At 42.9% G+C, this 23,442-nt stretch overlaps 1 protein-coding gene across 1 annotated transcript in view; it reads left to right on the forward strand.

Annotated features, from left to right (window-relative positions):
* The window catches only part of usp43a (ubiquitin specific peptidase 43a), a 116,929-nt gene that overhangs the window by 65,146 nt on the left and 28,341 nt on the right, over nucleotides 1–23,442 (forward strand). The window contains exons 5-8 of the mRNA XM_041933102.1: nucleotides 80–215; nucleotides 3,179–3,326; nucleotides 16,332–16,500; nucleotides 20,036–20,147. Coding sequence (XP_041789036.1) covers nucleotides 80–215; nucleotides 3,179–3,326; nucleotides 16,332–16,500; nucleotides 20,036–20,147 — 565 coding nt within the window. The remainder of the gene's footprint in view (nucleotides 1–79; nucleotides 216–3,178; nucleotides 3,327–16,331; nucleotides 16,501–20,035; nucleotides 20,148–23,442) is intronic.

Raw genomic sequence — 23,442 nt, forward strand, 5'->3', positions numbered from 1 at the left:
CTCCCTTACACACACACACACACACACACACACACGCACACTTCCTCACCCTCAACCCCCTCTCCTATTTGCCCCACAGGTCGATGTGTGTGACTCTGGTCTTCAGCACGAAGGGTCAGAGGTACCTGCGGGTGGGGTTGGCTGTACCGCTCTTCGGTTCGCTGTCCTGCCTGAGAGCCATGGTGGCCGAGGAGGGCAACATCTCCCCGGACCAGGTGAACACACACACAGGAGCAGACCCCCCCAGAATTCATTTAGCTGCCTAACATGTTGGGAAAAAAAGACTGAAACAGCATTTAAGATATTTCGAAACCAAAACAATCCAGTGAAGCTTATACAAGTGTCGTTGGGAACATTAACGATGGCTGCATTCCATTTACGTGAGCGGTATCCAGGGTCCTGGTAATGTCGTGTCAGGTGTGCTCTGACTACTGGGAATACTGGGTAGGGTGTGCAGAAGGAGGAGGACTCATCCGTAATGATGAGTGGTTTTGCATTGACATCAAAATGTTATGTATCTGGATGTAGCCGCGCTATCAAGCCTGCTCCGTTCACGGCCTCGGTCGGACATTACGTGGCTTTTACACTAGGGAGCTAGCAAGGTCAAGTCTGGTTAATGTCTGGTCCAACTAATTCGGACATTTGCTGTCACACATACAGCTGATGTCCGGAAAAGTGCATGTGTTACTACAGCTCTAGCTCAGCTCCTGCTATAACAAGTAAAATCGTCTTCTGTGACGAAGCTCTATTAGATTATTTTAAGTGCCTTTTTTATATATAACCCAGGTTTATTCTTTTGTCCAAAAATTCCAAACATTTGATGCTTCCAGCATCTCCAAAGTGAGGATTTGTTGCTTTGTTGTGTTGTGTAATATGTGAAATTGAGTATCTTTGGGTTTGAGACTGTTATGGGACGTCACCATCAATACAAAGACGTCACATTGGGCTCTAAAATGTTGATGTTTTTCCGCAGTACATAAGTTTCAGCCCCAGCTTACTGGGATACCTATTTGGAATGGAGCCATTGTCTCCTTCCACTGTATAACATTTTTTTTAAAAAATCCATTATTTTTTACCTCAACCGGTCATGTGAAAGTGAAACCAAAGGAGAATCCACCGAATCAGTTACTGTGTACAGAGTCCTGACAGAGGACAGCAGATTAAAGTTCAACCAGGAAGTAACTCAAGATCTGCGTGTACTAAATGTTTACAACAGGCAGTCTGGATAATCATTATTGTAGCACCCACCCTACCTCTTCATTGTTTTGCCCTCAGTGTCTGGGTGTAATAATGTTAGCAGTTGAGAGGAGGATGAGATCTGCCTGAAGCAGGATCTTCCTCTGTCCGTGTCAATGCATCACATTTTGTCTGTTTGATGTCTCTGCTTTCTTGAGCAGTAAACATCTTTCTAAATTGTTGGTCTTTTCTGCTAATAGACCATGAATTAGGTGATTTTTTTTTTTTTTTTGGGAGGGGGTGCTGTTACAAAAAACACTTTCAACACTTTTAGCAGTGTTGTGCAATTCAAGATCCCCGTTGAATTGTTTTGCAAACTAACCGAAGCATAATTTCCATTTCTCTGGTCTCCTGATGAGGAAATTCATTTCGGTTTGCGGCGTGAGATTCTCTCGTTCAGCCGCTGCACCTCCTGCACACCCGTCGTCTGCCCACCCAGCTGTCTTCACTTCTTGGGCAGATTAGACCTCTTCTCAGGACTGCGCGCGGGTGTCGACACTGTGCTTAATTAACATCTCCTCCGTTAGCTTTCTGAGGAAAACTTACACCTTTATCACTCTCATGGCTCTGCTTTTAATTCCTACGATAACCTGTGGCAAAAGCACGTCAAAGCAGAGAGGAGCTTCTGTTCTGACACACACACACACACACATGCTCACACACACTGATATTACACTCGAAACAAATATACTTAAAAGAAACTGGACAGGGTTTGATATATGGATACAGATAAAAGGCATGAAACAAGCTGTCTGCTCCACAGCTTCCTGAAGTGATGACAGACTCAGAGTGTGTGTGTGTGTGTGTGTGTGTGTGTGTGTGTGTGTGTGTGTGTGTGTGTGTGTGTGTGTGTTGGACCTCCATACTAAGCTACTTAGTTGTACCACATTCATCTTTTCAATGTCTCCCTCTTCTAAGCAGCGACTAAGATCCTGAGCCTGTTTTCAGCTGTGTCATTAATTCTCTTACACCCGTTTCATCTCTTCTCACTTTTCATTGATTTATTTCTTATTTGCTTTTATCTAAGAGCTCATATACAACATGTATTGGACAATTACAGACGTGCTGAAACATGATGATCGAATCAAGTGTCCTACAAACAAAACGGCCACGCATGAAAGCGTGTTACACCGTGGTCACTTTTACAGAGTTTAAATCATCTGTTTCGCCAGTGAGAGTTAAATCATCGTGTTATCACAATTTAGAAATGCCTTTGCCGTGGCTACCTGCAGTTTAATAATCCTTCCACACACATTCGGCACTTTAAAACCATTTAACGGGACACATAGCACTCAATGACGGGCGAGTGTTTCCTGCGGTCGTGGTGTGAGATACATAAAAGGCAAATAAATAAAAAGAAAGCCTCTCAGCCTGCACTTCAAATACTAACAAGCTCAAAATATGCCGCAGAGTGAATTACACGGCTCTCCTCACTTAATACAATTTTTCTGTTTGGCTGTCTGAAGATCTCGACTCAAACACGAAACTGGGAAATACACATCTCTGATAGATTCCAAAAAAAAGGAAATCCTTAATATCATCCCCTTTGCAGATGTTTTGAATTTTTATTTTGATGTATTTCATTTGCTCTCTGATTTTGTGCTTGTTGAAGAAATTTATTTTCATCTTTTACAAGCTGCTTTAGCTGATTTAGTTCTAGGAAATGAAAGCAGCAACTTTTAGGGGTTACTTTTTGATTATTTCCTCTCTAAACTCAACTACCTTTCTTACTTTATTTCTATGATACACAGCACCAATGTTGTTGTTTTCTCATTTTCACTTGAATTATGAATGAAAAAGGATTTTTTTTTTTTTTTGTCTCCTGTGGGGGGATCTGGTTTGCAGTGCCAGAAAAAAGATCTGGTTCAGCTCTGCGTGGATCGCTTGAGGCACGTCTGCGAGCACAGAAGTTCACAGCGTCTCTGTTGCCTTCTCTCTCCAGGTCATCCTGTCAGAGTTGTACTCCACGGGTTTCCAGCGTTCCTTTTCAGATGATGACGACCTGACGGCTATTGCTGACAGCGACGTCGTCTACGCCTTTCAGGCTCCTCCCCTCTATAGTCATGGAGGCTCCGCCGCACCGCACTCAGGTAACCACAGTAACAGGAAGTCCGTGAAAAACGACAATGACTGTCCACAAACCAGTTTGTTCCCATCTCCAGCTTTCTCTTCTCTGGCCTCCCTCTGTCCTCTTGATGAACTTTTCTCACTCATTCGCAGTTTTTTTCAACTGTTCGCCGCCGTCAGTGAGCCCTTACATTTCATTAACCGTGTTGTTCGCAGGCAGACGTTTTGCTTTGGTGAGCAGAGGGACAGTGTCTGTAATGCGCTTTGCATTCTCCCTCTTATTCTGTTTCTTTATGCATGATAGCACACAAACAAATTAAATGAAATGCTGTGTCTGAATGCCAGCCCGGTGCGCCACATCATCCTCAACAAAAAAAGTTTGCCTGAGCTGCGTCTCACCGGGATGAACTCCGGCTTATGATTAATTTATCTAAAACTCTCAGACGTCATCAGGCTGGCGAGTGAGAAGCGTTTCACTCTAGTCTCTGAAGATGACTCAGGCCGTCCTCTCTTATTTTGTTCAGAAGGTAAACAGCAGCAGAGGAGCTCTGTCTCCTCACACTCCTGCAGCAGAGGTGCAGGTATGAGGTTGAGTCAGCCTTGCATCATCACCGGCCTTTAAAAAGCTTTGTGGTCTGTGCAAGACGCTGCCGAAAGCACTGCTGACATGAGAATGCGGACAAATGTAGTGACACACAAACACACACACTTGCTGCTTTTTAAAGCAAACAGTAAGCATCTTTTTTTATGAAACATTACCGTAACTCAACTATATGATATAAAAGTTATAGTTTCTAACATGTCTGTCTTAAAATGTCTACAAACAACTAGACTAGACATAGATATATTTTGTTGAGCTGTGTGTACTTACATGATCCCAAATGTTTCCAACAGAGGTCGCCCCTCGAGCTACTATCTATATAATGTCCCGGGGAACACAGGAAACACAAAAAACTTTAATACGTTGCAATGCCGGTGGACATTTCACGTCACATCTGGTAGATTTTCATGGCCAATAGTGGCCAATTTCATTGTTTTGATTGAGAGACCCCTAGCAGCAGAAATGGCATACTAAGTGATACAGCACACAAACGTGATGGCTTGAATATATATATATGTATACACGTAGAGAAATAGAAAAAAAATGTTGCGTAACATCTCAACTTGAAGATCTTGAAGCCACAGACCAAGGTCTTAAAAAGTCTTAAAATTTAATGTGATGAGCCCTGCAGAAACCCTGTAACCCTTACCTGCTTAAGAAAGTAAACACTGTCAGTGAACCAGTTTCAGTTAAAGTAAGAATCTTTTCAAAAGTCATTCACGCCAATTTCATTTGCAAAACACATTTTTGTAATTTGCTTGTCTGTCTTTAGTTTTGTTGTGTTGGGCAAGTTGGGCTTTCAAAGTGAATTCTATGACTTTCTTACAGACATCCTCAGGTAGTGATGACCTAAGTTTGTACTGTAGGTTGTCAAATTTCACTTTTAGGTTGTCAATGGTGAAATTGACCTGCCTTACTCGCTCAAGGAGCCTCCCAATGACAACAATGGGACACTAACGAGGCAACTGACTGTCGTTGACACCCAAGGGTTGCACCCTACCCCACCTTAATGGGGGGATCATTTGCCTCACAATAGAGTGATACCATTCTTGGTTTTGGGGTTTGGCCTCACTCAGGGGATAAATACTTGAACCTAACACCATTGCATTGGACTAGAGCTGTCCTATCTAGTCTGGTGCGCACGAACTGATGAAGCCTGCTCGGATGAGAGGCAAAACGTCTTCTAAGACAAACTGACAAGGTCCAGTTGCGAACGATTGAATGCCCTAAAGCAGGCATCTCAAACTGGTTCCATAAAGGGCCACTTGGCTGCAAGTTTTCATTCCAACCAAGGAGGAACACACCTGGCTGGAATCAATTAATCAGCTGATCTCAGTCTTCAGATGTTAACTAAGTGATCCCTTGATGTTGATTGGTTGGCCTGATGTGCTCCTCCTGGGTTGGAATGAAAACCTGCAGCCACGCGGCCCTTTATGGAACCGGTTTGAGATGCCTGCCCTAAAGCTTACAATGACCTGGATGAATGAGAATATTCACAGTCATGCTTTGAGGTTAAACATTCGATCAGGGGCAGAACAAGTTTGATTTTTCATCACTGAGGCAGCCTGTATGAGCGCTCTTTTGCCTCGATGGCGTTTGTCTCCAGTCGCTCCTGTTCTCCACTAGAGCTGTCCTATCTAGTCTGGTTGCGTACGAACTGATGAAGCCTGCTCGGATGAGAGGCGAAACGTCTTCTAAGACAAACTGACGAGGTCCAGTTGCGAACGATTGAATGCCCTAAAGCTTACAATGACCTGGATGAATGAGAATATTCACAGGCAGCGTTTGCCATGCTGGGAGGAAAACAGAGCTGTAGATTTCTCTTAATGAACGAGCGGCGCTGCTCTAGCTGTAATGTCCAGCCACGGAGACCAGTGTTTGAAAGCCACACAGCAGTTAGATCAGTGCTAATGCATGGAAGGGGCTTAATTGAGTCATATTGCCGCTATGAGTATGAGGACATTAATAGCCTTCTCAGTGGGTTGCCAGTTAGGCAAGTTGTGGTTAGCCTTTTGTCCACCAACCTGTCGCTGAATTAAGCCTTAATGGGGGGTTTTGTTACCCCCGAAGAGGATCGGCATCAATAATTCACATGTGTGCTCAAAGTGCTCATTAAGAATTAAGACTCGTCATTGTCTCAACAGGAGGCATTGCTATTGTCACTTCACACAGTAAAGACAGTGTTACAGTGCAGAGAGAGGGAGCAGTGTGCTTTCACTCACAAAGACACTGCTAACACATGCATGGATAAGCAAACACACACACACACACACACACACACACACACACACACACACATACCTCCACTGTCTAAATCAAGTAGGTAATGAATTCATTAGAATTACTCTGGAGAATCTAATAAATACATGGCCTTAAGAGCTAACCTTAGGACACACACGCACACAGACACACACACACACACACACACACACACACACACACAAGGGAATACGCTTGTAATGAATCACACTTAAGTGCTCACTGGGAAATGTGACTTCCATTCTTGTGAGCAATCTGATGAAAATGATGAATGGTCCTTGCCTCGGAATAATTCATAAGATCACAGCAGAGCAGATTCCTGGATATCATAACTCCGTTCAATGGGACTGATGCCATGTTTTATAAAGTGTAGCACATGAATTTACACAAGCATTACTGATGAGACCTCAGCGTGGCATTATGGAGATAAAAGATGATGTATGGCAGCGTTTCCTGCATAATGTCGTCTTTGTGGGGAGGACCGTCGTTTGAGACAGCATGCAGACGGTGTAGCACAGGGAAAGTTTTAACAAAGAGCATCATTAAATGTCATGGTCTGAAGCATTGTGGGAAAGAACGTTTTTATTTTTTCATTTTTCATCTCTATGCATCCAGGTCTGACAACTCAGACAATCAAACTCCACTGTTGTTGATGCTTCATCAAAATTTCTATCTGCAGCTAATTATGGTGTCAACTGAACTTAAAAAAGTCTCCACTAAAGGAGGCCGTACTGGTTTGAAGCAGTTGAAATGTTACGATGATCAGTGGGGTAATATAAGGCCAATCATTTTCAGATCAATTCCTGTGTGTCAGTATGTGTGTGTGTGTGTGTGTGTGTGTCTGATGTGTTTTTGCACAAGCCCAATGAATGCTTTTGTGCATTAAGGGGACAAGTGGTTTAATCTGGTCCTCATCACAGGTGTCAGGTGGTGCAGAGGTCTCTCGCTCAGAAGAAACAACCCTTCAGCTGCAGTGTTGCTGCTGTCCATCACATACTTTGTTTTTGCAGCTTCTGTGAAAATCCTACTGCAGCCATGATGAAGGAAGTATGGAAAAACTGCAGAACCGAAAATGGCACAGAAAAACAGGACTCATAAGACAACATCCTGAGTTAAGATGTTTGTTTGGCGTAGAAACAGACATTAATGAGCTTAATTTTGTGTACAAAATGTGATCAGAAGGGAATCCTTCAAGAAATCAGATTTGCTTCCTTGTGCTCATTGGAGATGCCAAGTTTTCATCTATTATTAGTGGTAGATATGCATCATGTGGGAACAGGTTGCATGTCTTTAATTGTGTTAACTTCTCTTATTACCGTTATTAACTCTCAATAGGAACCTGTTGCGCAGACATGATGAAACATACACCACATAAATGTTCCACCTCTACTGAGAAGGTTAAATTTGTGATGGTGCGGACGTCATAAATGAGACCTGTGAAGATGGTTAATTTCTAATTAATGGAAATCAAGTTATGTCCATAAATTAGATTCGTGTGGCAGTATAATTGTCACATAGGATAAATACTTTTCCAAGTGTGCTGTCTCAACAACCCGCCACACATGTTACACAGCCATAATCATTAACTCATAATGTAGAGTCCACACTGACTAGTAAATTAGCCAAGAAAGGAAAAGGGGAACAAATAAAAATGATAAAACAAATAGCAACAATATTTCTATAGAAGCTTGAATGTAGCCACACATGGTTAACACACAGATTTAACTGCAAAAGGTGGATAACGTGTCATAAACTGGCAACTGGAACAGGGAATTCAGCCTTAATGTATTCTCATGTGGCAAAGAGTGATCGTTTTCTCAGTGTGAGAGCAGGCAAACTGATGTCCTCCCAGGATTGTCTTCATCTCTCTGTCATGACAATTGAAGGTCGCTTGACAGCTGAACGATGACTTTAAAAACAGTTAAAGTGAGTTGCATGACGCCGCTCTGCTCCTCATGCACTGCCCTCCTCAGACGGGGAGAGAGACAAGGGCGTATGTCCTGAAAATGTGCTTTACCAGCAGGAGATGACGAGGAGCGTTGAAACAGGAATAAGGCAAATTACCGCACAGCAGAGCCTGGAGATGCCGTAGCGAGCGCAGATGATGATTTTTCTATTGTGGCATGGGGCTCATCATCGCACCTTCTTGCTTGCTCCACCTCTTCTTTTCCTTCTGTCATCCTGAAAATGGTGTTTTTGCCATTGTGTTATTGCAGCTCCAAAAGAGGCTGCTGCTGAAACGTGCGTGTTTTCCACAAGCAAGATTCAGATTCAGATGATTGACCTCGCTGCGATAACACCAGTAGAATGGCAAAAATGGTGGGCTTTCTGCAGCGTGTTGGTGTCTAATAATCTGTCAGACTCATGGATGTTTTACTCACACTCACGCTATTTTCCTCTGCTCCCTGAAATATCATGTCCACACCAACACACTCTCTCGCACTTTAGTGCAGTCCTATTTTCAGTCGGGACAAAACATAAACCAGAATAGCACAATGGCAATGCAATAGCATGCTGTTGTGGAGCAGGATTGAACCCTGAGCTCTCCCAGTTTGACTGTTTTCTAAAACCTGAGATATGAACCTGGTGGCGGGCCTAGAGGAAAACTCAGGGGATCACTAAAGTCGGCCCTAGACCGTGAGTGTCCGTTTCAAAATTTCATAGCAGGCCACGTGATGCTTGTTGAGGTATTTTAGTCTGGACTAGACCGACATCGCCTTCCCTCGAGCCACGCCACCAGCAAATATCAAAGACAAAACAATGCAGAGGCTTGAAAATGTGCCACTCCTTTCTGACCGTTGCTCAGTTTTGTTTGCTGACGTAAGAGATGTGATATTATAATGGTCTGCTTAACTGTGATATGTTAACCAAACATTGTTGCAGGAGTCAGATATGTTGAAATCTTCTGGTTAAATTCATTCACCAGATTAAACATTAAGAAGTTGCCTAGAGGTCGTAGCAGTGCTGCATTCATATTTGGCTCTTGTCAAATTAATTATCCAAATGGCCTCAGCTTGTCCCTGATTCTAACCTTATACTTTTGCTCCTTTATTTTTTTCCACATCGCTTGCTGGTATAAGAAATGTGATCCTGGGAAAGGACTGGAGGAGGATAATGGTTTGCGTGGGTGCATGGCAGGGATTGATATGGACCAATGAATAATGAGTAGCCATTCGTCTAATAGCATGAAGAAAGGCACAGATAGAGAAAATAGACCTCAGCGTCGAGTAAACTACATGTCATGTTTTGTGTTCAGTTATGCCTCTGAGGGTTTATTGTGCCGGGGATTCCTCTGTCGTCATAACCCGCCGTGTATTTTACTGCGTGGGAGCTGGACTCCGTCGACTTCTCGGGGATATTGAATCAGCGCCGCTCCCAGGTACAATAATGAGGTTTCGCATTTAGAGGAAATGGCAGCAGGAGGTGTCATGATGGAAAACACTGAAAAATCAATTAGGCCCAAGTGCCACAATAGCTTCGCCCTCAACAATCCAGGCAATTTGCACATAAATAGAGTGATAAAACTCCATAATGCTACACAAAGAAAAAGGCTTCCCGCTGAATGGAAGCTTAGCGTGCTAACTCACTGTGTGATGTTCACTTGGTGCCCTTGAAATTAAAAAGTAAAGGCAGACACGTGTCTCCAGGATAATGGAGAAGTCAGTGAAGATTTGCATGGATTGAGAGAGTTGCCTGCACGGGGAGAGACCCAATGGCCAAAAGACAGAGTGTGTGTGTTATTTGTGTGACAGGTGGTAGACGAAAGGATTTCTCAATAGAGATCTGACTCACACAAACAGCGTCTCCGTTCTGAGACGGATGTCCTTCTTTCATCCTCTCACCTCTGTCTCATCTGCACATGCTTAGTGTACAGCGTGGCTCCACAAGCAGTGCTCTCCAGCAGGTTATTGAGTGATCTGGTCCTGTCATGGTGAGCTGTGAGGGTAAGCCACTGTGTCGTTCCCATCAGCCCATTGACGGCTGCCTACAGGTGGAGAGTCGGGCATTACAACACTACTCTGAGGTTTTTATCAGGGCCGTCACATCCTTCTATCAGCGACTTACAGTGGAGGTATTACTTCTGCCCGAGTGAGCACACACACGTGTTTGGACGTGTATTACTCATGTTGCGGGGACATAAATCTGTTTACACAGTCACATTGTGGAGACTCGCCTTCCTTATGGTACCATGCAAGTCATAACATAAACTATTACGGCAATGTGTTCATGTTCTTAATTCTCAGCTTCATCAAATGACAGTTGGGCGTGCGCACACACACACACACACACACACACACAGCATAATCAAACACTCAAACATCCATGTAATCATCAGTTTCCATATCCATCTGTGATTGCACTCAGGGGATGGCAATCCGTGTGCGTGTTGGCAAAGTTTCTCTTACTTGAAACACACACACACACACTCACATTCGTCATTTATGGTCAGCACAACAGACAAATCACTTCCCACAGTCACACGCTGTCAGTGTCTTTGATTAGTTTACTCTTGTGATTATTGTTAGAATGTGCTTAGCTGTCATGATCCTTGGGTTTGCTGGTTTCCTGTTTTATTTTGAAATCTTATTGCTCTGCCTGTTTAAGTAACTTCACTTCCTGCCTTTGAGATTCACGTTCGTACCATGTGACAGTGTGTGGCAGCTCTTTTTCTAGAGTTAAGTCCTCATGTTCTTCTAGTTTTGTTGGGCTTTTGCTGAGTGTTCACCTCGCCTGTTCTTGGATTGTTGGTTCTTGCCTTCCTCCAGTGGGATTTGTTTACTGTTTGGGCTGCCTCATCCCTGGAAGCCTATATATACATATCACCTTGACCTTTTAACTCTCTATTTTAGTTCTGTTGTGGTCTCTACCAACTCCTGAGGTAAACATGTGAGCTCTGTGTGCTCCACTATGACAGGTAGCCAGTCACTAACTGTGTCTGTCCGATGTTTGGTGCTGCACGGGGAGTGTACAGTAGGTTTTTAGAGCTTTCTCTCACATGAGATCAGTGATAGTGAACCAGAACAGGGAGTGGGACAGCTGTAAGCATCACTAAACGTGCTTTAAAGCTGAGGGGAGCTGCAGACTTGGCTGACCCCTTTAATTTTTTTTTTTTTTTAAATTCTCATTCTACACATTCTGATAATCATGCAGATATAGCCGCTATAAAAGTATTAAAATCCAGTTGGGAATGGTGAAAATTTTTTGCTCAAATTTAGGTTTCATCTGTTGGTCATCAAAGGTTGGTCAAAATTTGGTTGGAGCTGTGTGCTCCTTTAAAAATTGACTATTTTTCAGTATAAAAACGAATGAAAACTAAAAATAATGAGATATTATGTAATATAATGGACTATTTGGTATGTGATGCCGAGATTGTTACACATGAACATACTGCCACACGTGTTCTCAGGAATTTGTGCATAACTCATACGGAGACAGAGACATCCCACAAATTCATCCCTGCAAAGTACACTTCCTGTGTAGCTCCATTAAGGCAATCATAGGCTGCCTAAAGCAAACTCGGTGCAGAAAAGTAAAAATATTCCAGGAACATTCACATGGGACCTCCTGCCCCTCCAGTAGATTTCATCATTTAAAATAACCTGCAGAAAAAGAAGGCAGAAGCAAATTTGGTGTGTCTACACTCGGTGCTCTGATCGTCACGACCGCCTCTGGAACATGTTCTCAAATCATCCGGGAAATAACAGCTCCACTCAGCTCAGCTGCCTTATGCAGAACAACACAAATGGTGCATAAATGCCTGTGTGAGTGCCAACTTGAAAGCTTCCTCTGCCCACAAGCCTGTTAAGAACGCATCTACAGGAATACTTGCAATATGTCTTAATTGCTTTCAATTGAACCAGCCAGCAGGGCAGACAACATCAGATGAAGTTTCGTATTTTTATCATCTTGTGTTGTCTATCATTTTGTCCTCAGTGTCTCTTTTATTGAATGGAATCTAAACCTTTGGTCGTACTTGTTTTTTAAGGTTCTGCTCATAATACAGCGTTTTTATCAGGTTTATTCAGAGATGTAAACAACTGAAATGTTCAGCACGGCATGTTGCTGGACTAATATTTGAGAAAAGATGTAACTAGGTGCCAAATACCATCTTGCATGTTGTTTTGCCTTAATACAAGTAGGCAGCAGGCGTGTTGTGGCTTCTGTTGACACAATGTTGTGCCTTCTTGTAACAAAATGGGATGGTAAAAAGAGAGGAGCAGCGGTGGAGCTGTGGTTGAGGGATGGCGGAAGAACGTGGAAAGAAAAGAGAAGACGTAAGAGGGCAGCATCAGGTGTATTTAGTTCCTCCCCTGCTGCCTCCTTAATCTGTCATTTCGCTGCTGGCAGAAAGCTCAGGTGCTCTGCTGTCAGCAGGGGCATTTGTGGTCAGATGGCTGTCTGCTGCCAGGACCTCTGATTCGTCCAAGCCCACTGCCCCCTGGGTATTTCTGGTCAGGTGTGTGGATTGCACTGGCAGGGGTCACTCATTTGGTCTTGAACCACTTGGGAGTGTCAGTCCCAGTCAGTATGTGGCCAAATAATCCTCTTTGAGGTTTCTCGCTTTTTCTATTTTTAGACTTTGGTGATGAACAAACGGAACTGTTGGAGAAAATGAGTGTGTGTGTGTGTGTGTGTGTGTGTGTGTGTGTAGGATTCCTGCAGAGCACAGCTCTATCATCGTCTGTAGATATTCACAGATACGCTGCAGGAATTTACTTTAAGACTGTCACCCTGTCAACCTTATTCAATAGCTCCAAGTCGTTATGAACCACTCTTGCCTTAGCATCAGTTAGCAGACAGTCCTCACACACACAAACACACATGCACAAGTCTCTCAGATAATACAAGCCGGTGGCTGCGTGAAAGCTCTCTGTAGTCCTAACTGTGTTTAAATGTAAGAATAAGTTGCGTGAATTGGTATAAGAGCACAGTGTGTCCTCCAAGGCACAACATTTCCATCACTCATCCCGCAGATTTGAGACACACTCAGAAATCCGTATTGTAAGCAATTATTAGTGATTTTTCTCACACACATTCACCATTAACTAACTGCTTATTTGCATGCATATTTGTAGCATACTGGCTCTTTATCAGTTATTAGAAAGCGCTTCTTAATACCTTATTCTGGGGGGTTTATTAAGGGTTAGATTATTAAGATTGTAATTCATGTACAACAACTTCTTTACTATCGATAATCAGTAATTAGGATGTTAAACTCTTTGTTAATGGTTGTTGTAGAATATGGTCATGCAGCATAAATGCTTCATAGTGACCAATAAGGAGCCAGTTTGCTACTAACATGCATGTTAATGAGCAACTACTTCATGGTGAATAGGTGTACCTTAATATGAGGTGAATTTTTTTATACTCTCGCTTCCTTCGCTTCTGAAGCCGAGAGCCAATTCAGCCCAAACAGAAAACAACAAGAACAGATAGTGGCAGGATCTGTATTGACACTGTCTTTGTCCACATAGATCCTGCACACTGTGCGTCATGTATACAGACATGTATACATGCATATACTGTGCATAGTCATCCACTCGGTGCGTATGTAATCACTCAGTGTGTGTGCACATCCAGCACTTGGTCAGTGAAGCCGATTCTGATTCTGATAAATAGCGTGGCAGGGAGAAAAGAGAGCACCAGATAATACAAGATGAAGAAATGGAGGCCAGCGAGCGAGCGCCAGAAGAGGTGTATTATCTTCTTCAGGGCTAAACTGTTTAATTAACGCCACCGCACTTACCACCTCCAATCTCGAGAGTGATTTCTGTTTCTCGCCTGGCTCTCGCTGCTCTTTCTGTATCCCTGCCTCTTTCTCGCTCAGCTCGCTCGCGCTCACTCCAGTCTCAGTGTTTATCTTTTAATTAAAAACAGCGGATTACAAACAGATTCCCGCCGCACAATAACAACAAGCGGTTGTTAATTGATCGTCAAATCAGTACATTTATGAGAGGATGTTCGGCTCGTCTTCCTCGCAGTGAACGTTCTTCCTCACTGAAGTCGTCCTGTCTCTGTACATTTTTTGCCACTTTGGGAATTGTTTTTTTAAAATTAGCAACAACTCTCTTCTCCCCCGTCCACTCCACTCACCTTCCTCTCTCACTCCTCCCTCTGTCTTTTTCCTCCCCACCAACACTTCTCTCCATCTGTGGCTCTCCTCTGTCCGTCTCAGGAAGAGGAGGTGAGAATGAGAGTCTGGCAGGAGGTTCTCCCAGCGCACCCGGGACATGTGGGCGAAATCACACTGCCATGCACGCTGCCATGCACCTTATATTGCTTTCCGGTTTTGACACGACCACTGAAATAATGGTGCTTTTGGAATAGGACCGACTCGTCTTGATGTCATTCAACCCTCAATCCCAGACGTTCGGTTTACTGTGTACATAACATCATGACCTTTCTGCTCCTTCCACTGTTCACAAGAGATTGTAATGCTTTAAGCTGAAGTTATTTATTAAGACTTTGCAATGGGGTGCATGAAATACTGAGTAATCACTAAGGAATAAACCAAGATTACACCAAGAGTTGGCTGCATTCCCAAACTGTAAAAGGTAATTTATAGGTGCTTTATTGATTAATCAGGGGGTTGATAGCTGGGTCTTGTGCTGTACAGTTTGAGTTGAAACAAAACCGCCTGGCATTTTGCTTTTCAGCCTCCCAAGTGAAAAGCCTTAAGAGTTAAAGGTGAGGAGAGGATAGAGGGGGGGGGGGGTGACTGAGCCGAAGAGACGGGAGATGAATTGGCCCTCTAAAGGGCAGCCGATGTGCATAAAATGTCACATCGAGTGGCTCCTGTCTGCCAAGAAAGAACAACATGAGAGTCAGTGGCAGATCAGACAAACAGTCAAAGCTTTTTCAGTCCTCTCAGCTTGTTTCATCAGTCAGCACATTTGTTCTCTTATTCAGATATTTTGTAACCCAAAGGTTAAGGTATTTACTTACTGAAATTCCACTTGCTCAGCCTTTCTTTCTCTTGGAGTGTGTGTGCGTGTGTGTATGCGCATGTCTTAATAATCTGTCTGCTTGCTTTTGTGAAGGCGTTACATCTCAGCTTTACATCTCTTCACCCTTGCTTTCCTGCGTGTAGCGGTTTGTTTTGCGTGCGTGTGTGATGTTGGAAGGTGGCAGTGATTAATTGCACAGCAGGGTTTGAACAAGCATTGTTTAATTAAATCCTCTGATAATGTCAAAGTTTATGTTTCCTGGGAGACAAGAGGTTGGGCCTTCTGTATCCCCTCAGCTGTTACCCACTATTAATCACAGTGTGTGTGTGTGTGTGTGTGTGTGTGTGTGTGTGTGTGTGTGTGTGTGTGTGTGTGTGTTCTTACAGCACCTCGGGGTAAATAAGAATCAAAGGGCGTTCCTGGTATAATGAAAATGATCTGAAAATGTTTCTCAGTGTAAACGTGTCACATTAGATGTTGCTCCCTGCACACAAGTTCCTCATTCTGGCACCCAGACCTGTTTGGTCCGGGTCCATTTAAGTCCTGCCTCCCAGCCTTCGATATGAGCGACACTTTTATCGAATAAGTGCTTGATCAGGTGTGACATTACCAGCTCTCTGCCAGCACATTTGTTTCTGTTTTTCTGTCTGAATTTCTGTATATTCGGTATATCTTATACCTGAACCTTTCCAGAACTTTAGCACTAAAACTGAAAGCACTCTCTCTATGTAACGGCTTTTCTTCCTTTTGTCAGCTAATACTCTTTACGCTTTTACTCGCCTCCCAAGTTAGACAAATTGATTGTTCTCACAAAGCTGATGGATTTGTTGAGTACTAAATAATAACACTGAGGCATCAGTTTTTCCTCTGAGGAAGCTGCAGGATATAATTGTGTGCTTTAATTTTTCAATTACATTAAAGAAACCTTACGTTACGTACATACGTGTAAATACACATTTTCTGTATTTTTAAATAAATCGTTTCTGTTTAAAATGAGATGAGATTTTGTCAGTTTATATCAACAGCAGAGGTGAAAACTATAGTTATCAGTGATTACAATAAGTGATGGCACTGGGGTGAACTTCTCTGAGCTTGACAAGCACAGTTTGCTTCATAATGGTTGCAGCAAGCTTGTTTGTGTGATTGGACCCTGGCAGTTTGGGTGTCTGGGTGCACGTCAGCCGTTATTAAACAGCTCTCCACTCCTCTGTCCTGCTCAGGGTATCACCACAGCCTCCCCTCCTCCCCCTACACCTCCACGGCTGGACCTGACGGTCAGAGGTTACCTCCGTCTGGCACCCTCTCCTCTGAATACCTGAACCAGGGCGGCTCCACGAAGGTCCTCCTCCTCATCTGCAACACGGCGGGCTCTGGCCAGCAGGCTGTCAGGTGGGCTGATTGATTTTCAAGTTGTTATTGTTGTTGGTTTAGTTTTCATTGAGCTGGCATCACGTACTCAGTTTATTCAGCTGTAGTCAGTTAGGCCTCCGTCTGAATAGGTTCTGTTGAGCACAGAGCAGCAAAGTCAGTTCTCTCAGATTTCTTTTATGAGATTGCTTTTGAAGATGTTTAATCTCACATTCATGAGGCCGTTTTTTCGAGCTTGTTCAACTACAGCTGCAGAGACGTCTTAAATAGAATTTAGTCTTTTTCCCTTTCATCATCCAATGCTGTCTAAATGTCAACATCCCATTTCTGTTCAACTTTGCCCTGCTGCGTGAATGCCACAGACAAGGCTGGTTTTATCAAGCTTGTGCAACTCAAGCTCCCATTCAGCCGGAAGCTGACGGCGTAGAAGCCGAGTCCAACATTGTGCTCAAATTGAAGCACTTAACCTGTGAAAGTTCGGTTTAATCGGCTGCCATATGTTACTCTAACAAGGGTGGGCAGCGTCATTAAGTTGCTCAGCACCTAGAGCGCGTCTTATGCACAACAACGATGCAGTTGGACCGAGCAGTGGAAGCAGCAGTAATCCAGCCACACAGCTGGAGGGAGGCTTTTTGTTTGTTGCTCACAGGTCAGCTGCGTTGTTCTATTTGAGGATAAACATCCCACAGGGGCTGAGCAGCACTGCAAAATGCTCTTGCTTGCATCTACCTCCTCAGTAATGACACTGTCACTGCAGGCGGCATCACAAATATGAAAAGGATCCAGACTCTTACAAGATAAGGAATTTTTGGAGGCTGGTGAGAAGTGAGCAAGGATTTAAGCACCTAATCCAAATTGATGCATGATCATTTTGCAGCTACTTTAAAGATTAAACCACTACACTACAAAGGATCACAGCTAAAGCGGAGCAGATGTCTGATAGTCCAGCTGAGCTTCCAGTGATTCTAAAAAAATACTCTACATTGATGAAAACATCACAGCAGTAAACACATCGTGGAGCAGGGTTATTCCTAGTGAGGATTACAGCAGCATTATATGTTTGATTACAGTTAAATATGAAGACTGCTGGCTCTAGATTTAGCCAAGCACCATATATCAACAAACCTTTAGTCTAGCAGACGCCTGAATAATTGAATCAGGGACATAAAGGTGTCCTTCAGTGGATGAATTTAAGAGCCATGAGTTGTATATTTCAGTGAACACACTCACACATTGAATCTACACTCGTTTGTTCCTGTTTTGCTCTGCATGTTTGTTCATGACAACCTTCTCTTTTAAAGTGAGTATTTTTTTTTGTCTGTTTTTACTTCAGTTTAGCTGGTATGTCATTTTGCATTAAAGTGAATTTTGTCAGGCATGAATTCAACTGCTGGAAACATTTCACTCTGGTGCACACTTCCTGCTGGGTGTTTTTTTAGGGGCACATTCATGATGCACACATCATGCTCCTCACACTCACCGTTCTCTGTCAGGTTTGTTCTCCGGACTGCCGTTAATTGCAGTAAACTTGAATCACTGTTCCTGAAACATGCATTTTAACACAGACCATTAATCTAATGGAAGTATTCATTTGACCAAGAGTAGACAGTAATCCTCTGATTCTAAGGCGCTTATTGTGTACAAAGAAAATATTCCCGTTCCCATTATTAGGACTCTTTAGTCATAAGGAGGGCTCAGATTTCCCTGCAGGGATTAACAGAGTCTAACCTACTATTGACACAAGGAAGGATGGATTTATATTTCTCCTCAGCCTTCCAGTTCCAGTCATCTTGTGCTCGTTGGAGCTTGATCTTCTTGCTCTTGAGTACACAGTGTTCGAGCTTATACGCTTATGAATCCGTTTGTTTAGATGGGAACAGAATAGACGTGAGACTGTGAGAGGCCTAACAATGTCAGTGTGTGACATTTGAGCGCTCACTTGTCCACACGCCGCAGGACTCGTGTGCTTGTGTACATTGTTGGATACATGAGGGATTTTCCTCACGACTTATTTCCCTGACTTTTAAATAGAACTTTTACTTTTGACGTATCGAAAAAAGACAAAATTTTTAACTGTTTCACCTCATCAGCTTCATTTATTTTAGTAAATATCTGCATATTGTTGGGACAGGAGCAACAAAAGACTGGGAAAGTTGTGGAATGCTCCAAAAACACCTGTTTGGATCATTCCACAGGTAAACAGGTTGATTGGTAGCAGGTGATAGTATCATGATTGGGTATGAAAGGAGCATCATGGAAAGGCTCAGTCGTTCACAAGCAGGGATGGAGCGAGGTTCAGCACTTTGTGAACACATGATTGAATAAAGGATGTTACCTTCACTTCAGAAGACTGTTGTCAGTGAACACAGCTCATTTGCGAATGATTGTATTCTGGTTTTGTCTATGTTTCACACAGCGCCTCAACTGGTCTAGAATCAGGGTGGTCATCTACCATCAAGTGCAGTTCTTAGTCTGTTGCGCCACATTTGGTACACCAAAGGAAGACACAATAACATTTCAATCAATCAAATGGAATGAAACGTGGCCAAAAGTATTTGGACACCCAAGCCGAACAGCACACCTCCTCGACCCTTCTGGGACTGTTTTGTGGCTGCTGGGATTTTCTCCCATTAAGCCACAAGATCCTGATCCTGATCCCAAAGGTGTTTAACAAGGTTGAGGTCAGGGCTCTGTGCAGACAAGTTCCCTGACTCCCAACATGGGAAAACCATTTCTTTGCAGACTTTGATTTGTGCATAAAAAACAGCAGCACCACAAGCTACAGCCTACAGCTTAAAAAAGATGGAACTTTAATCATCAGATATACGCGCCTTAATAATCTGCGCAAGATCCTGAAATACTTGACCAACACAACTGCCTCTCCCATTAACCTCACATGTAACAGCCTCTAATAAAGCCAGAGCTGTGCAGTCAGAGGGAGCACAAGCCTCGAGTTAACCTCGAGACAGAGAGCCCATTATGAGGCATTGATGCGCTGATGATATACAGGCTGGTTTCTCGGCTTCATTCGGCCCCCTGACCCCACATAACGCCCCTTTGAGCTGTCAGTGCGGGACACGAGGCACCGACAGTAAAGCCTTGATGCACTTGGCACCTGACAGCTTGAAAGATGTGGTGATGACACACTGAGTTGACCTTTAAAGTGGCACTTTCTCTACTTTCAGTAAGCCCGACCTTCATGGAAACTAATTTATCATGTTTTGTAGTGTGGACAACTTGCTAAGTTAATCAGTCTAGAAATGAAGAATTTCTTTTCTTTTCACAGTGCAACACAAAAAGTAAATACTGCCAGCCATTTTTTTTATTTGATTTAAAATTAAATGTAGCTAAAACTGTTCATTAGTTGGCTTTTGTGTAAAGTTGTGAGTTCCACTGATAAAAACAACTGAGATGTATGCAAACTGGGATATAATGCCAGACTTGTCTTTATATACACTGTAGTATTGTCTTCTTGCACTTTCCTTTTTTTTATTTGTCTTCCTCTCCTCTCCTCTCCTCTCCTCTCCTCTCCTCTCCTCTCCTCTCCTCTCCTCAGGTTTGGACCTCCATTTCTCATGCGTGAGGACAGGAGCATCTCCTGGGACCAGTTGCAGCAGAGCATCCTGAGCAAGCTCTATTATCTGATGCTGAATGGATCTCAGGCTCAGGTAATGCCCCACACTGCCAATAACCAGTAACATGCCACCCACTCTATTCTGTGCCCTGGACCCGTCAGCTCAGGGGCTCCTGGACCTTCTGGACTCCAGCAGGCTGAATTAAAATCACAGTGCAGAGCAGAAACTACTTTGAAGTTTGATCAGTCTTCATTAAGGTTGGATTCTGAGTTTAAATTAATGGCGGTCTGGTTACAACTGTGTGAGTGTGAGTCACATTTGAAGCTATTGTAGAAATATAGACAAAGACTAAACCACAAAACAAGGCTGCTTGTTTTCATGATTTTGATGATTTTCTTAGTAAGAGCTCTGCTGAGACTACAGCGTACAATTCCAGCTTAGCATAATGACTGAATAATGGTTGGATTCGCTGTTGTTGGAGTTTGAGTGACATCGTGATGATTTGTACTGCTGCAGAATCGCTTAGTTGTCCCACTTGATGAATGAAAAGTCTAATTTAGTTCAGTTCTATTCCGAGTTCAGCAATCTCCTCTGTTGTGCCGAAACACCTGCACCCGTCAGTCATTCAGAAGTTAGATTTGCAACACTGGAAGCTGCTTTTAATCAAAGCAATCGCTCAGATTGACTGTGCCGGAAAAGAGTGCACCTCAGGACATGTTTACACACACACACACACACACACACACACACAAACACACAAGTTTTATGTGTTGAGCATACATTTCATTATGTCACCACCCACACAAAGCCAAATAGCACAGATCCTCATCTTTACTACTGTATAAGAAGATTTTGTTGTTGTTGTTGTTGTTGTTTTTTTTTTTTGGAATAATGAGTGACGATAAAAAGCAGATTTGAATGATCCTGTGTTCAGTCACTCCCACAGTGGACACAATCCTGCATTAAGATTTACACGTCCTGTGATACATCCCGTGTTTCTCAGGTGTTTGTGGTCTGGGCAGCCAGTCGTGCATGTTAGAATCAGCACTTCAGCTTCGTCTGTTTCTCCACAGACAGTTCAGGTGATCTGTACACCACAAGCCCTGAACCGCAGCCCCGCTCTCCAGCACACGCTTTCCCCGCCGCTGGTCGTCGAGTTGCCATGGGCAACGCCATGGTGACAGGCAATATTTGAGGTGGCCTTATCCGGAGCGAGCGGCTCTCGGCTTTATAAGAAGAGAGCTGAGGAGGAGGAGAAAGAGAAATATCAGCCTGGTATTTGCTGATCACTATCTCAGTTTCTTAGTCACCTCCTCAAAGCCCGTCTCTTCCAGATGCAAACTTGCTGAACCTCCCCGCGCCCTAGTATCACTTTTTTTTTTTGGTTGCAAATGTATAGATATTTTTACCTAGAAATATCCTGATAGTGCAGGCCTCCCATCTTTTGCTCATTTGTTCTGATTTTAAAAGGAAATTTTAAATAAATATGTGATGTAATCTGCTGTAAAAAATAAGAGGGTGTGGATAAGTAATGCTGTTTATGTTCTTCATCCCTCTGGCAGGCAGCGAGTGTGTGAGTGCTTTGCTGCCAATAATCTGGTTGGGTCTGCTTCTTCATTATGTGGTGTTTTGGTGCCACCCAGAGGTTTGTTTGGCAAGATGCAACTTTCAGTTCAGGGTGTTAAAAAAAAAAAAAAAGCGTCAAAATCGAGCTTTTCTTTCCCAGCCCTGATGCTCTGCAAAAAGTAGTCTAGCAACAGTGTGAATGTGTGTGTCTGCAGCCGTGAGCTGAGCATCTTCTGAGAGGTCTCGATGATTTTGTTATTTCTGTGGAGCTAGAAGACCAGTTTTACATTTGGGTCCCGAAATCACCCAGATGCCAGAGTGATTTGAAATAGATGACAAAAATGTTCCATCTCTTGTTTTTGTTTTTTTTTCCTGCAATCACCAGATCATCTGTGACTGACTTTGCTGCTTTAGGCTCCTATTAACCAGCTAATTTATTTGTCTTTATGCTCGTCTGCAGTACCTGTTCTCCAACGCAGCCCACTCAAAATGAACGCATTTGCAACCTAATTCCTCCCTCTGCCTTCTAATAACTCGGCCCTCTTGTCCTTGCTGCCGAGGTAGCGGAGGAGTAATAATATATCTGTAAGCACATTTTTCAATTTGAGTGCGGAGGCGGCACTGTTGAGGCGGTGATGTTATGTGCAGATCCTGCATGAGTCAGACGCAAATGAGAGAATTATTGGAGTTACGCAGCACTTGATTTAAGAGTTGTCCAAATGCTGCAAGTTTCTTTCAAGCGCTCTTTGATTCTAAATGACTTTGAATGGCTTCATAATACCCAGAGGCATTGCTCGGGTCTTGTTTTTCTCCGTTCGGATGACGTGTTTTGACATCTACTCACTGCTCTAAATCAGTGCTCGTGGCTGCCAGGCCTGTAAAAGACCACAAGTGATCACAACAAAACTTTCACTCAAAACACTCGACTCAGATTTATTTATATCACATTTTGAACACAACACAGTTGATACAAAGTGCTTCACAGAGCTACGCGTGCACATCCCAGTTTGTTAGTTGCCAGTTTACTAGAGACAGATAGCTAAAACTAAATCATCCCTTCAAAAAGGTCCTGATGTTCAGTTTAGAGAGGTGTTGATTCATCTTTCTCGTCATTTTGGAAGATGTAGTTTGTTCCTGTTGTTGAACTGTATTTTGTTATAACAACTATTTATATTATTTTGTCCATCAATCAGGGTCGGCTAATTAATGGAAACATCTCTTTATATGATGTAGTAAAAACTACATTCTATGTTGTAAGATGAAATATCTTAAATCAAGGCAGTATATGTTTGTTTTTTTTCTGACTGATATTTCTTCTTACAAGGCAGTTTGACCTGTTTCAAGCGTTTGAGTACTTAATTTTCTGAGTACAATGTTGTAACTTCTTACTGAGATTTTATTTCTTGGTCTGAGTAACTTGAAACTAGATCTTCCAGAATCATAACGCTGTTTGGTCAAGACTAACAAGTACAAAGCTGCTTCGTCAAATTTAGAATTTCTTTGTATCCAGGCAGATATACTTTGCTTCTCCTACATTTTAGATAACTGAGTTCATTGAGGCTACATATTTTCAGTTGTATTAATTGTATTAGTGAAAATGTCCTGGTAATTTTTCTTATTTTAAGTAACATTTCCCCCATTTTATTGCATTTTTTTCTTGTTTCACTGGTTTGAAAAAGATGGGGCTCAGTTGGAAAAAAAAAATGTGATGAGTTCAGCAACATTTGAATCAGGACGTGATAACAGCTGTTGTGGCTGATGACAAACTGAGCTTGTTAGTGTTAAACAATAATAATAATAATAACATGTTTTCCCCTAACAT

The sequence above is a fragment of the Chelmon rostratus genome, chromosome 3, assembly GCF_017976325.1.
Source record: "Chelmon rostratus isolate fCheRos1 chromosome 3, fCheRos1.pri, whole genome shotgun sequence".
Classification (NCBI taxonomy): Eukaryota; Metazoa; Chordata; class Actinopteri; order Chaetodontiformes; family Chaetodontidae; genus Chelmon; species Chelmon rostratus.